At 44.1% G+C, this 14,468-nt stretch overlaps 1 protein-coding gene across 1 annotated transcript in view; it reads left to right on the top strand.

The window, feature by feature from the left end:
* The window catches only part of chodl (chondrolectin), a 13,112-nt gene extending 46 nt beyond the window's left edge, over window positions 1-13,066 (top strand). Inside the window, exons 1-7 of the mRNA XM_034077108.2 lie at window positions 1-160; window positions 2,802-2,977; window positions 3,148-3,314; window positions 3,516-3,673; window positions 9,438-9,488; window positions 11,702-11,861; window positions 12,692-13,066. The exon at window positions 1-160 is cut by the window's left edge and continues 46 nt beyond it. Coding sequence (XP_033932999.1) covers window positions 85-160; window positions 2,802-2,977; window positions 3,148-3,314; window positions 3,516-3,673; window positions 9,438-9,488; window positions 11,702-11,861; window positions 12,692-12,776 — 873 coding nt within the window. The 5' untranslated portion in view covers window positions 1-84 and the 3' untranslated portion in view covers window positions 12,777-13,066. The remainder of the gene's footprint in view (window positions 161-2,801; window positions 2,978-3,147; window positions 3,315-3,515; window positions 3,674-9,437; window positions 9,489-11,701; window positions 11,862-12,691) is intronic.
* The last annotated feature ends 1,402 nt before the right edge of the window (window positions 13,067-14,468 follow it).

The following is a 14,468-nucleotide window of genomic DNA, read 5'->3' as shown; positions in this document are numbered from 1 at the left end:
GTTTTGTTTATTTTCTCTAAACTACAACAACTTCTTCATATTTATTTATTTGTATTTTTCTTTCTCGTTTCTTTGATCTCCACGATGTTTCTCCCGGTGATCTTTGGGGTTGTCATGGCGATGACCGTAACCCCGGGCAGCGCCGCGCGGGTCGTCAGCGGTGAGTTACCAAAACAAGAGTTTTGATTAATTATTACTAATTTATCTGATTTAATATCTCAAGTATGTTGAGTACTTTATTCCTTAGTGTACTTTTACTCTCCGTGATCTGATCCCTAACGATATGATCTATATGGATGTGTTTGGTTTAAAGGTTTGTTGGAAACTGAAATATAACCAGTTTTAAAATCTGTTCTCCTTAAAGGTGGGGTAGGTAAGTTTCAGAAACCGGCTCGAGATACACTTTGTGTTATATTCCATGGAATGCTCTTAACATCCCGATAGCAATGAATATCTGAAGTGCTTTGACAACAAATCCATTAAAAAATGTCATCTGTAGAAGAAGCCGTAATACTGTAAAAATTACAACATGGCCTACCTGCCTGTCAGCCTTCCATCGGGGCACACACTTATCTCGTGCCCTCATTGCGCGTTCGTGTGTGTTGGTGTGTGTTGGGGGAGGGGCTCTGTGAGGAAGTGGCAGATTTTCTCCGGTTGTGTATTTTCAAATTCTAGCGATCTCGAGCGGTTTCTCAAACTTACCTACCCCACCTTTAACACTGAATCATTCATTTATCTAAATGTATTGATTTAGGGGGTTTTGAACCATCCAAGGGAATTTTCGTGATTCTTTTATATTGGAATAAAATATGTGTATTATGAAATACCTGTCGTGTATAAACCCAATAATAATAGTTTAAATATAAAAAAATATTTTTCAGAGATCTGGGTCTCCGCTATTCAAAGGCTTCATATGAATAACAAGCAGCTGTTCCTTTTTCATCCTCAGTTTCATGATCTAACTTTATCTGTTTTTATTTATATTTTTCAGTTTTAAATATTTTTTATTTTGTTTTAATGTTTTGTTTCATTTATTTGAATCTTTCAAATCTGTATATTTTTGTTATTTCTCTGGTTATTTTTAATAAATAAAACATCAATTTATTTAGAATTATGATTGGTCTTCTTTTATTACAGAGCAGTACGACCATCTGAAGCTACACGAGCAGACAGACAGGCAGTGAGACAGACAGGCAGTGAGACAGACAGGCAGTGAGACAGACAGGCAGTGAGACAGTGTGCAGACAGACAGGCAGGGAGACAGACAGGCAGTGAGACAGACAGACAGTGAGACAGACAGGCAGTGAGACAGACAGGCAGTGAGACAGACAGGCAGTGAGATAGACAGGCAGTGAGACAGACAGGCAGTGAGACAGACAGACAGTGAGACAGTGTGCAGACAGACAGGCAGTGAGACAGACAGACAGTGAGACAGTGTGCAGACAGACAGGCAGTGAGACAGACAGGCAGTGAGATAGTGTGCAGACAGACAGGCAGTGAGACAGACAGACAGTGAGATGGTGTGCAGACAGACAGGCAGTGAGACAGACAGGCAGTGAGACAGACAGGCAGTGAGATAGTGTGCAGACAGACAGGCAGTGAGACAGACAGACAGTGAGACAGACAGGCAGTGAGATAGACAGGCAGTGAGACAGACAGGCAGTGAGACAGACAGGCAGTGAGACAGACAGGCAGTGAGATAGACAGGCAGTGAGACAGACAGACAGTGAGACAGACAGGCAGTGAGACAGACAGGCAGTGAGATAGACAGGCAGTGAGACAGACAGACAGTGAGACAGTGTGCAGACAGACAGGCAGTATGGAGCTTTAACAGGAAAGTGATGAGGCTGCAGGAGACGATCCAGATAATCACTTAAAGTAGCTCTCAGTGTTTAACCAGAATTAATCACTGCACACACACACACACACACACACACACACACACACACACACACACACACACACACACACACACACACACACACACACACACACACACACACACACACACACACACACACACACACACACACACACACACACACACACACACACACACACACACACACACACACACACACACACACACACACACACACACACACACACACACACACACACACACACACACACACACACACACACACACACACACACACACACACACACACACCCACACACACACACACACACACACACACACACACACACACACACACACACACACACACACACACACACACACACACCACACACACACACACACACACACACACACACACACACACACACACACACACACACACACACACACACACACACACCCACACCATGTATACATCACTTCAGGGGACATTACATTGACTTACATGCATTTCCTAGAGACTTATCCTAACCCAGTCTTCACCCTAAAATTAATGATCCCCCTTATGGGGACCTCCCATTTGTCCCCATAAGAGAAGCCAGTCCCCACACGTGACTGTGTAAACAGATTTAGTTCCCCACAAGTATAGTAATGCCAGGCCACCCACACACACACACACACACACACACACACACACACACACACACACACACACACACACACACACACACACACACACACACACACACACACACACACACACACACACACACCACACACACACACACACACACACACACACACACACACACACACACACACACACACACACACACACACACACACACACACACACACACACACACACACACACACACACACACACACACACACACAGGTTCTCCTGGTTCAGGTCTAAAGTTCTGGTCCCCCTCAGGTCAGACGGTGTGTCTACGAGGTCCTGATGGACCCTGTTATAAGATCGCGTTCTTCCACGATGTGACGAGCCGGGTCTCCTTCAGAGAGGCGGGTCAGGCCTGCAAGACGGACGGGGGGGAACTGATCAGCATCAGGGGTCCAGAGGAGCAGAGGGACATCGAGGAGCTGCTGCAGGTATCTACTCTTCATCATCTTCATCCTCATCATCCTCTTCTTCCTCATCCTCTCCTTCCACCTTCATCCTCTTCATCCTCTATATCAGGAGTCCAGAGGAGCAGCGGGACATCGAGGAGCTGCTGCAGGTATCTACTCTTCATCATCTTCCTCTTCCTCTTATTCGGCAGGATCTGCGCTCAGGATCCGTGGGAGGGGCAGGAGGCGGGATCTCTGATGGGGATTTCTGGATTGGTCTCGCCCGATTGGATGGAGCTCTGAACCCTGAACTCAGCAACACCTTCACTTCCTGTCCTCAGCTCTACACCTGGACCGACGGAAGCCCCGCCTCCTTCAGGTGAGTGACAGGAGGGCGGTCCATGAGAAGACCTTAGTCTCAGGACCTGTCACTGGTCTCAGGACCTGTCTCTGGTCTCAGGGCCTGTCACTGGCCTCAGGACCTGTCACTGGTCTCAGGACCTGGTCTCAGGATCTGTCACCTGGTCTCAGGACCTGGTCTCAGGATCTTCTAAAACGTCTCCCCCCTTGTGTTTTTCAGGAACTGGTATTTTGACGAGCCGTCGTGCGGGGGGGAATCCTGCGTCGTGATGTACCATCAGCCCACAGCACTTCCTGGTCTGGGCGGGGCTTATCTCCACCAATGGAACGATGACCGCTGCAACATGAAGCACAACTTCATCTGCAAATACCAACCAGGTCAATGACTACAACAGGACTACAACATGACTACAACATGACTACAAGAGGACTACAACAGGACTACAACATGACTACAACAGGACTACAACAGGACTACAACATGACTACAACATGACTACAAGAGGACTACAACAGGACTACAACATGACTACAACAGGACTACAACATGACTACAACAAGTCTACAACATGACTACACCAGGTCTACAACATGACTACAACATGACTACAACATGACTACAACAGGACTACAACATGACTACAACAGGACTACAACAGGTCTACAACATGACTACAACAAGTCTACAACATGACTACAACAGGACTACAACATGACTACAACATGACTACAACATGACTACAACAGGACTACAACATGACTACAACAGGACTACAACAGGTCTACAACAGGACTACAACAAGTCTACAACATGACTACAACAGGACTACAACAGGTCTACAACATGACTACAACAGGACTACAACATGACTACAACAAGTCTACAACATGACTACACCAGGACTACAACAGGACTACAACAGGACTACAACAAGACTACAACAGGACTACAACAGGACTACAACATGACTACAACAGGACTACAACATGACTACAACAGGTCTACAACAAGTCTACAACATGACGACACCAGGACTACAACAGGTCTACAACAGGCCTACAACAGGCCTACAACAGGACTACAACATGACTACAACAGGTCTACAACAGGACTACAACATGAATACAACATGACTACAACAGGACTACAACAGGACTACAACATGAATACAACAGGACTACAACAGGACTACAACAGGACTACAACATGACTACAACAGGTCTACAACAAGTCTACAACATGACGACACCAGGACTACAACAGGTCTACAACAGGCCTACAACAGGCCTACAACAGGACTACAACATGACTACAACAGGTCTACAACAGGACTACAACATGAATACAACATGACTACAACAGGACTACAACAGGACTACAACATGAATACAACATGAATACAACAGGACTACAACAGGACTACAACAGGACTACAACATGACTACAACATGACTACAACATGAATACAACATGACTACAACATGATTACAACAGGACTACAACAAAACTACAACAAGACTACAACATGACTACAACAGGACTACAACATGAATACAACATGACTACAACAAGACTACAAAAAGACAACAACAAGACTACAACAAGACTACAACAAGACTACAAAAAGACAACAAAAAGACTACAAAAAGACTACAACAAGATTACAAAAAGACTACAACAAGACTACAACAGGACTTCAACATGAATACAACATGACTACAACATGAATACAACAAGACTACAACAGGACTACAACAAAACTACAACAAGACTACAACAGGACTACAACATGACTACAACATGACTATACCATGATTACAACAGGACTACAACATGACTACAACAAGACTACAACAAAACTACAACAAGACTACAACAGGACTACAACAGGACTACAACATGACTACAACATGACTACAACATGACTACAACATGACTACACCATGATTACAACAGGACTACAACAACACTACAACAAGACTACAACAGGACTACAACATGACTACAACATGACTACACCATGACTACAACATGACTACAACAGGTCTACAACATGATTACAACAGGACTACAACAAAACTACAACATGTCTACAACAGGACTACAACAGGTCTACAACATGACTACAACAGGACTACAACAGGACTACAACAAGACTACAACAGGTCTACAACAGGACTACAACATGACTACAACATGACTACAACATGACTACAACATGACTACACCATGATTACAACAGGACTACAACAACACTACAACAAGACTACAACAGGACTACAACATGACTACAACATGACTACACCATGACTACAACATGACTACAACAGGTCTACAACATGATTACAACAGGACTACAACAAAACTACAACATGTCTACAACAGGACTACAACAGGTCTACAACATGACTACAACAAGACTACAACAAGACTACAACAGGTCTACAACAGGTCTACAACAAGTCTACAACATGACTACACCAGGCCTACAACAGGCCTACAACAGGCCTACAACAGGACTACAACATGACTACAACAGGACTACAAAAGGTCTACAACAGGACTACAACAGGTCTACAACATGACTACAACATGACTACAACAGGACTACAACAGGACTACAACAGGACTACAACATGAATACGACATGACTACAACAGGACTACAACAGGACTACAACATGACTACAACAGGACTACAACATGACTACAAAAAGTCTACAACATGACTACACCAGGTCTACAACATGACTACAACAGGTCTACAACATGAATACAACAAGTCTACAACATGACTACAACAGGACTACAACATGACTACAACATGACTACAACAGGACTACAACATGACTACAACAGGACTACAACAGGTCTACAACATGACTACAACAAGTCTACAACATGACTACAACAAGACTACAACATGACTACAACATGACTACAACAGGACTACAACATGACTACAACAGGACTACAACAGGTCTACAACATGACTACAACAAGTCTACAACATGACTACACCAGGTCTACAACATGACTACAACATGACTACAACATGACTACAACAGGACTACAACATGACTACAACAGGACTACAACAGGTCTACAACATGAATACAACAAGTCTACAACATGACTACAACAGGACTACACCATGATTACAACAGGACTACAACAAGACTACAACAAGACTACAACAAGACTACAACAAGACTACAACAAGACTACAAAAAGACTACAACAGGACTACAAAAAGACTACAACATGACTACAACATGACTACAACATGACTACACCATGATTACAACAGGACTACAACAACACTACAACAAGACTACAACAGGACTACAACATGACTACAACATGACTACACCATGACTACAACATGACTACAACAGGTCTACAACATGATTACAACAGGACTACAACAAAACTACAACATGTCTACAACAGGACTACAACAGGTCTACAACATGACTACAACAGGACTACAACAGGACTACAACAAGACTACAACAGGTCTACAACAGGTCTACAACAAGTCTACAACATGACTACACCAGGCCTACAACAGGCCTACAACAGGCCTACAACAGGACTACAACATGACTACAACAGGACTACAAAAGGTCTACAACAGGACTACAACAGGTCTACAACATGACTACAACAGGACTACAACAGGACTACAACATGAATACGACATGACTACAACAGGACTACAACAGGACTACAACATGACTACAACAGGACTACAACATGACTACAAAAAGTCTACAACATGACTACACCAGGTCTACAACATGACTACAACATGACTACAACATGACTACAACAGGACTACAACATGACTACAACAGGACTACAACAGGTCTACAACATGACTACAACAAGTCTACAACATGACTACAACAAGACTACAACATGACTACAACATGACTACAACAGGACTACAACATGACTACAACAGGTCTACAACATGACTACAACAAGTCTACAACATGACTACACCAGGACTACAACAGGACTACAACATGACTACAACAGGACTACAACATGACTACAACAGGACTACAACAGGTCTACAACATGACTACAACAAGTCTACAACATGACTACACCAGGACTACAACAGGACTACAACATGACTACAACAAGTCTACAACATGACTACAACATGACTACAACATGACTACAACATGACTACAACAGGACTACAACATGACTACACCAGGACTACAACAGGACTACAACATGACTACAACAAGTCTACAACATGACTACACCAGGACTACAACAGGACTACAAAAGGACTACAACAAGACTACAACAGGACTACAACAGGACTACAACAGGACTACAACAGGACTACAACAGGACTACAACATGACTACAACAGGTCTACAACAAGTCTACAACATGACGACACCAGGACTACAACAGGTCTACAACAGGACTACAACAGGACTACAACATGACTACAACAGGACTACAACATGACTACAACATGACTACAACAGGACTACAACAGGTCTACAACATGACTACAACAAGTCTACAACATGACTACACCAGGACTACAACAGGACTACAACATGACTACAACAAGTCTACAGCATGACTACACCAGGACTACAACATGACTACACCAGGACTACAACATGACTACACCAGGACTACAACATGACTACAACAGGACTACAACATGACTACAACAGGACTACAACATGACTACAACAGGACTACAACATGACTACAACATGACTACAACAGGACTACAACATGACTACACCAGGACTACAACAGGACTACAACATGACTACAACAAGTCTACAACATGACTACACCAGGACTACAACAGGACTACAACAGGACTACAAAAAGACTACAACAGGACTACAACAGGACTACAACATGACTACAACATGACTACAACATGACTACAACAGGACTACAACATGACTACACCAGGACTACAACAGGACTACAACATGACTACAACAAGTCTACAACATGACTACACCAGGACTACAACAGGACTACAACAGGACTACAAAAAGACTACAACAGGACTACAACAGGACTACAACATGACTACAACAGGACTACAACATGAATACAACAGGTCTACAACAAGTCTACAACATGACGACACCAGGACTACAACAGGTCTACAACAGGACTACAACATGACTACAACAGGACTACAACAGGACTACAACAGGACTACAACATGACTACAACAGGACTACAACAGGACTACAACATGACTACAACAGGACTACAACAGGACTACAACATGACTACAACAGAACTACAACATGACTACACCAGGACTACAACAGGACTACAACAGGTCTACAACAAGTCTACAACAGGACTACAACATGACTACAACAGGACTACAACAGGACTACAACAGGACTACAACATGACTACAACAGGACTACAACATGACTACAACAGGACTACAACAGGTCTACAACAAGTCTACAACAGGACTACAACATGACTACAACAGGACTACAACAGGACTACAACAGGACTACAACATGACTACAACAGGACTACAACATGACTACAACAGGACTACAACAGGACTACAACATGACTACAACAGGACTACAACATGACTACAACAGGACTACAACATGACTACAACAGGACTACAACAGGACTACAACATGACTACAACAGAACTACAACATGACTACACCAGGACTACAACAGGACTACAACAGGTCTACAACAAGTCTACAACAGGACTACAACAGGACTACAACATGACTACAACAGGACTACAACATGATTACAACAGGACTACAACAGGACTACAACATGACTACAACAGGACTACAACATGACTACACCAGGACTACAACAGGACTACAACAGGACTACAACAGGACTACAACATGACTACAACAGGACTACAACATGACTACAACAGGACCACAACAGTACTACAACATGACTACAACAGGACTACAACATGACTACAACAGGACTACAACATGAATACAACAGGACTACAAATCAGACTCTCTTTCAGACACATAGCCAATCACCAATCAGATTCACTCTCTTTTGTTTATTCGTCATTTTGTTGTCGATAATATTTTCCTTTGTTGTTTTTTCGCAGAGAGCTATGTTGTGAAGGAACTGGTTGAAACACCTTGGGGGCGGAGCACAGGTGAACAGGAAGCCCTAATAAGCTCGTACCTCCACTAGTTATTCCCTTTATGTGTGTTGTGATTGTGTGTGTTGTGATCGTGTGTGTTGTGACCCCTCAACACCCAATGGCCAGCGTCACACAGACACATGTTGATGTTTACATGTAGTTGTTTACATGTTAATCTTCACATGTAGTTGTTTACATGTTAATCTTTACAGATAGTTGTTTACATGTAGTTGTTTACATGTTAATCTTTACATGTAGTTGTTTACATGTTGTTGTTTACAGAGGCCACTGCAGGTGGAGGGTTAGGGTTACATGTTGTTGTTCACATGTTTACAGAGGCCATTGCAGAGGCCAGAGGCCTGTACTACGAAGCCAGATGTTCTCTTAGCGGCTAACTTCAGGTTAACTCTGGGTCCTACGAAGCTAGTTCTCTTTTTAGCGGCTAGATCTCCATGGTAACTGATGCTGAGCGGCTAACCTGCCCCGGAGCAGGTTAGGTTGCAGGCTAAGAGATCAACTCAGTGAAAGCACCGCCTGCTGACCAATCAGAGCTCAGTGTGCGGAGTTCAAAGCGATCAAGTCACATCACAGGAGAAAGGAAACACAGAAAGACGGCCGGCAGAAATCAGCGACTGTGTGAACGTGAACATGAACAGAACATCACCTCCATCTTCAGAGCAGTCTGACTGTTAGAACATTAGCGTTAAGAAAGCTCTTAAATATCTGCCTCAGCATCAGAACCCGGATCAGAGTACACTAAGTCCAGTCAGCATCAGTACCCGGATCAGAGTACACTAAGTCCAGTCAGCATCAGTACCCGGATCAGAGTACACTAAGTCCAGTCAGCATCAGTACCCGGATCAGAGTACACTAAGTCCAGTCAGCATCAGTACCCGGATCAGAGTACACTAAGTCCAGTCAGCATCAGTACCCGGATCAGAGTACACTAAGTCCAGTCAGCATCAGTACCCGGATCAGAGTACACTAAGTCCAGTCCGCATCAGTACCCGGATCAGAATACACTAAGTGCAGTCCGCGGCACATCACTTCATGATGTATCACATGTCTCCTGATCCGAGTCCCTGAGCGTGTCTGGCCGTGCAGCACTCTCAGCGTCACAGACTGGATGAAGCATTATGTCAGCAACACGTTGAGTTGAGGAAACTCTGAGTCAGAGGTGATGAGAGTCAGACGGTGTGTTAGACGGGCCGTGACATCATGAACCTGCTGATGGACGCATTCCAACACTTGTTCTGCTCCAGCTGTGTTCACCTTGCAGCTGCAGCTCTGAGGCTTTGATCCTGATCAAGTGTTTGAGTCATGTTTAAAGTTTCACTTCTTCATGTGTCTGATATTAGAGTTCACTTTTCATTCAGGAAGTATGACGCTGCGCTGTCAGTAGCTTCTCCATGTCTGTGATTGGTCGAATGCTCCAGATACCACCTGTGACGGCTGCCGCCTCTCCGGTCCTAATTCTGTTTTGCTGTTCCTTATGTAAACGAGCTGTGTAGTTGCCCCAACGTGATTGGCTACCATTTCCTGGTCCGCCCCCGAAGACACTGATTGGAGCAGGCCTGGCCCGACCCACTCCAATCCCTGTGCAGCCCCAGCGCACACCTTCCAGAGATGACTACTAAGCCTGGGACACCTACCACTCGGGAGGCTCTGCTGCGATCAGACGCCTCACGCATCGTGCTCCTGCGTGGACATTTCAGACTTGAGCAGTCGGACCGTGTTTGGTGTGTTTGTGTGTTTAGAGCAGCGTGTGTTGTTTCCCCTCGTTGGCTGCGTTTCCCTGCGGCCTCCTGCCATTAGTAATGAGTGGTAGTGATCACAGGCAGGAGACCTGCGCTCTTCTGGTTCCTCTGTTCGGCTTAGGCTACGTTTGCTCTTATCTTGTTGTACAACCTTTTTGTTATTTCATTGAACCTTATTATAACTATTTATCAAAACCATCTGGTGTGTGTGGCCTTCCTCATTCCTAGTGGGTTCGTAACCCCGCCGCTGTCACGTGAACGCGCTCTCAGCCGGACAGAGAAACCCTGGCTTGAGTTACCGAGTTGATAACCCGCGTCGTGGGACCGCTTAGCGAGAGCTCTTTGTTTTGGGTTAGGTCAACCGGGTAACTCAAACGTATCCAGGTTAGGTTGAGCCGGCTTCGTCGTACAGGCCTCGGGTTAGGGTTACGTGTTGTTGTTTACATGTTGTTGTTTACATGCTTCCAGAGGCCCCTGCAGGTGGGGGTGAGGTCCAGGCGTCAGGCAGCGAGGACGTGGCAGGGGCTTCGGGCATGCTGCTGGTCTACATCATAATACCCACAATCCCCCTGCTGCTGCTCATCCTGGTGGCTTCTGGGACTTGTTGTTTCCAGATGCTTAGCAGGAGGTGAGACTCTAGTGATGTTTTGGTCTTTAATTTATAATTTGTTCTATTATTTATATTCTTTGTTTAAACAACAATGGCCACTTTGAATCTATGTCTTTTGTAATTACATTTCCTAGGTGTGTGTGTGCGTGCGTGTGTGTGTGTGCACACACGTGGGTCTGCACGTGTGTCTGCACGTGTGTCTGCATGTGTGTGTGCATGTGTGTGTGCATGTGTGTCTGCATGTGTGTCAGCATGTGTGTCTGCATGTATGTCTGCATGTGTGTCTGCATGTGTGTCAGCATGTGTGTGTGCATGTGTGTCAGCAAGTGTGTCAGCATGTGTGTGTGCATGTGTGTCTGCATGTGTGTCTGCATGTGTGTGTGCATGTGTGTCTGCATGTGTGTCTGCATGTGTGTCAGCATGTGTGTGTGCATGCGCATTTGTGGTTATGTGTAGTGCTTACTCAGTGATTATGACAAGTTACACACTCAGAGGTCTTGTTAACATGAGAAGATTTACAGCTGCTGGCTCACTGCCCTGTGTGTGTGTGTGTGTGTGTGTGTGTGTGTGTGTGTGTGTGTGTGTGTGTGTGTGTGTGTGTGTGTGTGTGTGTGTGTGTGTGTGTGTGTGTGTGTGTGTGTGTGTGTGTGTGTGTGTGTGTGTGTGTGTGGTGTGTGTGTGTGTGATGTGTGTGTGTGTGTGTTGTGTGTGTGTGTGTGTGTGTGTGTGTGTGTGTGTGTGTGTGTGTGTGTGTGTGTGTGTGTGTGTGTGTGTGTGTAGTAAAAGTACACAGATATAAAGTATTAATTAAATGAAATATAAAATAATATCAATATGTGTTTCTGCAGTTCCCCGCACACGAAGACGGCCCCCCCCACCCAGTCCACCCTCTGGATCTCCAGCACTCAGAAACCAGAGAGCATGGAGGTGTGACATCATCAGTGGCATCACGGCTCAGCTCATCATATTCATCTGGGAGGCGGAGCTTTGAGAGGACGATGATGTCATCACACAGGAGTGTATGTCGTGTGTGTGATCGTTACAAAATGACAGTTCGGACGGTTGACGTTGATTCACACATTTTAAAATACACAAACAGTGAAACATAAAACATACGAGACGGAAGAGGAAGAAACCACCACGGACAATATTACTTCTACTTTAAAGAGTGCTCAGTATGTAGTGTCTCTACTTTAAAGAGTTCTCTCCTGCTGATGTTCAGGTGTATACTCAGTATGTAGTGTCTCTACTTTAAAGAGTCCTCTCCTGCTGATGTTCAGGTGTATATCAGTATGTAGTGTCTCTACTTTAAAGAGTCCTCTCCTGCTGATGTTCAGGTGTATATCAGTATGTAGTGTCTCTACTTTAAAGAGTCCTCTCCTGCTGATGTTCAGGTGTATATCAGTGTGTAGTGTCTCTACTTTAAAGAGTCCTCTCCTGCTGATGTTCAGGTGTATATCAGTATGCAGTGTCTCTACTTTAAAGAGTCCTCTCCTGCTGATGTTCAGGTTTATATCAGTATGTAGTGTCTCTACTTTAAAGAGTCCTCTCCTGCTGATGTTCAGGTGCTATATCAGTATGTAGTGTCTCTACTTTAAAGAGTCCTCTCCTGCTGATGTTCAGGTGTATATCAGTATGTAGTGTCTCTACTTTAAAGAGTCCTCTCCTGCTGATGTTCAGGTGTATATCAGTATGTAGTGTCTCTACTTTAAAGAGTCCTCTCCTGCTGATGTCCAGGTGTATATCAGTATGTAGTGTCTCTACTTTAAAGAGTCCTCTCCTGATGATGTTCAGGTGTATATCAGTATGTAGTGTCTCTACTTTAAAGAGTCCTTCCTGCTGATGTTCAGGTATATCAGTATGTAGTGTCTCTACTTTAAAGAGTTCTCTCCTGCTGATGTTCAGGTGTATATCAGTATGTAGTGTCTCTACTTTAAAGGTCTCTCCTGCTGATGTTCAGGTGTATATCAGTATGTAGTGTCTCTACTTTAAAGAGTCCTCTCCTGCTGATGTTCAGGTGTATATCAGTATGTAGTGTCTCTATTTCTCCTGCTGATGTTCAGGTGTATATCAGTATGTAGTGTCTCTACTTTAAAGAGTCCTCTCCTCTGCTGCAGCACTTCTTTTCACCCTCTGTCTGAAACCAGAGCCCAGTCTGCTCCAATTGGTTAACTGCACGGCTCTGTTGTGATTGGTAAACCATCTTAGAGATGTCCCGCCCTTGTTTATACGTACAATGTGTTGTAACACTAGCCAATGGGGGCATCCATGGTGATGTCACATATTTTATATAGTTTAATTTAGTGTCATTTCTTTCCAGTCTTTCCTTTCCTTGTCTCCTTCCTCTGACCTCATTTCCTCTCCTAACCCCCCCCTGTATCTGGTGTTAATTGACTGAGTTAATGAAGGGATGTGCAGCTGTAGGAAATGAAGTATGAGGGTGCGTTTGATTTCAGAGAGAGCTGCACAGGGGGGATTACATAGATATGTTAATTAAAAATAAAGACCAGAGATTTAGAGGAAATTAAAGTTCAAATGAAGTGATTACTACAGAAGAAATATCTATATTAAATCATTTTTTCTCAAAGAGCCGTCTTACGTAAAGGAATAATATTAATGTGTGAA

Source organism: Pseudochaenichthys georgianus, unplaced genomic scaffold, assembly GCF_902827115.2.
Source record: "Pseudochaenichthys georgianus unplaced genomic scaffold, fPseGeo1.2 scaffold_1302_arrow_ctg1, whole genome shotgun sequence".
Lineage (NCBI taxonomy): Eukaryota > Metazoa > Chordata > Actinopteri > Perciformes > Channichthyidae > Pseudochaenichthys > Pseudochaenichthys georgianus.
The sequence above is the reverse complement of the archived record's forward strand: the minus strand, read 5'-3'. Positions and strand labels throughout refer to the sequence as shown.